Raw genomic sequence first — 1,538 nt, forward strand, 5'->3', positions numbered from 1 at the left:
ATATGAAGTGAATATATAGCATATATCGTTGACTTCAGAAGCTATTAGACACAAATCCCTTGTATTGACTTCTTGGGGTTTTTATTTATCATTTTCCTCAGAATGAATATCCTCCTCTCGTCTGTTCTTATATTGAGTTAGTGCACATAGTCGATGGGACGTCCTGTAACCTCTAACTCTCTGAAACCACAGGGTAACTCCTGGCTCCATGTGGGCACAGACCAGCCCTTCAAGTCTATTTGCATAGGAGGAGGCCACCAGGTGTGGGCCATCGCCAGGGACGGTGCCGTCTTCTACCGGGGCTCCGTGTCTGCCCACAATCCAGCTGGTGAGATCACAGAATCATCCTGATGGAAAGCGTGACGTTTTCAACTAGAAAATGATGATGGACATTCTACAATATGTAAACTACTGCTGGTTCTGGTTTTCCAATTTGAGCAACTTACAGCAGTTGATAAATGTGATTCAGTGCATGAAGTACAAGACCTTTTTGCACTTTAAAAAAGTGATTTTTAAGGTAAATTACATATAATGTTAAAATAAGGAGAAATTATGCAAGTAACAAGTCTTTTAAAACACTTAATACTATTTTCTTGTTTTCATAAAACTTTATTGTTTGTGCTGTTATGTCATTATTTACATGTAGAAAAACGAAAAAGTACAGGCACACTTATTTTGTCAAATGACTCATTAAGATTTCTTTGATTTCTCAGGTGAGTGCTGGTATCACATACCAGCTCCCCCAAAGCAGACGCTCAGGCAGGTGTCTGTAGGCAGGACCTCCGTTTATGCTGTGGATGAAAACAGTGAGACAACTGTTCCCACTCACTTCTTTTTTTATTTGGTTGATTTATTTTAATCAAGCTGTATGGGGAATCACAGGCTCTAAGTGACTGTTTCTCCTCATTATGAAGTGTGAAGAGAGATATAGTAGTAGGCAGTATGCAGTGAACAAGTAAGCAGTAATCAATATGCCATTGAGAACATTGTAGCACATGGAAAGCAGATCTCTCTCCAATCAAGTTTGAGCTCAGTGTGTGTTTTTTTTTGCAGGTAATCTGTGGTACAGAGAGGGTTTGACACCCAGCTATCCTCAGGGTTCTGCATGGGAACTCATCTCAAGTAATGTGTGTAAGGTGTCTGTTGGACCACTGGACCAGGTTTGAAACCTTTTACTTCCCGTTAAAACCACTAATGAACATTTTATCTTACATAGACAAATACAGTGAAAAAAGGATGCACTTGAAGTGTACTTCAAGTATATATTTAAAATAATATAACATTAATGATGAATAAAAAACATTGCGGTAGTGAGATTGCACGTAAAAATTTTGTATGATCTTATATAACCAGGGTTTTTTTTTTCTTCTAGACTACCTAGCAGATCACTACCTTTTTCATTAGTGTAAATTAAAAGATATCTGACCTAACAAAAGTATGGTGTACCACAAGGCTCAATTTTAGGCCCTTTGCTGTTCTCATTGTACATGCTGCACAACTCTGTATGCTGAAAGCTTTTGCTTCCTCTTTTCACTATT

At 38.2% G+C, this 1,538-nt stretch overlaps 1 protein-coding gene across 1 annotated transcript; it reads left to right on the top strand.

Moving 5' to 3' along the window:
* Nucleotides 1–80: 80 nt before the first annotated feature.
* Nucleotides 81–1,230, top strand: LOC107736431 (tectonin beta-propeller repeat-containing protein 1-like). The gene is made up of 3 exons (XM_016547841.1): nucleotides 81–328; nucleotides 714–806; nucleotides 1,054–1,230. The coding sequence occupies exons 1-3, from the start codon at nucleotides 154–156 to the stop codon at nucleotides 1,164–1,166; spliced, it is 381 nt and encodes a 126-aa protein (XP_016403327.1). The 5' UTR covers nucleotides 81–153; the 3' UTR covers nucleotides 1,167–1,230.
* The last annotated feature ends 308 nt before the right edge of the window (nucleotides 1,231–1,538 follow it).

The sequence above is a fragment of the Sinocyclocheilus rhinocerous genome, unplaced genomic scaffold (genome assembly GCF_001515625.1).
Source record: "Sinocyclocheilus rhinocerous isolate Xijiao unplaced genomic scaffold, SAMN03320098_v1.1 C36693312, whole genome shotgun sequence".
Lineage (NCBI taxonomy): Eukaryota > Metazoa > Chordata > Actinopteri > Cypriniformes > Cyprinidae > Sinocyclocheilus > Sinocyclocheilus rhinocerous.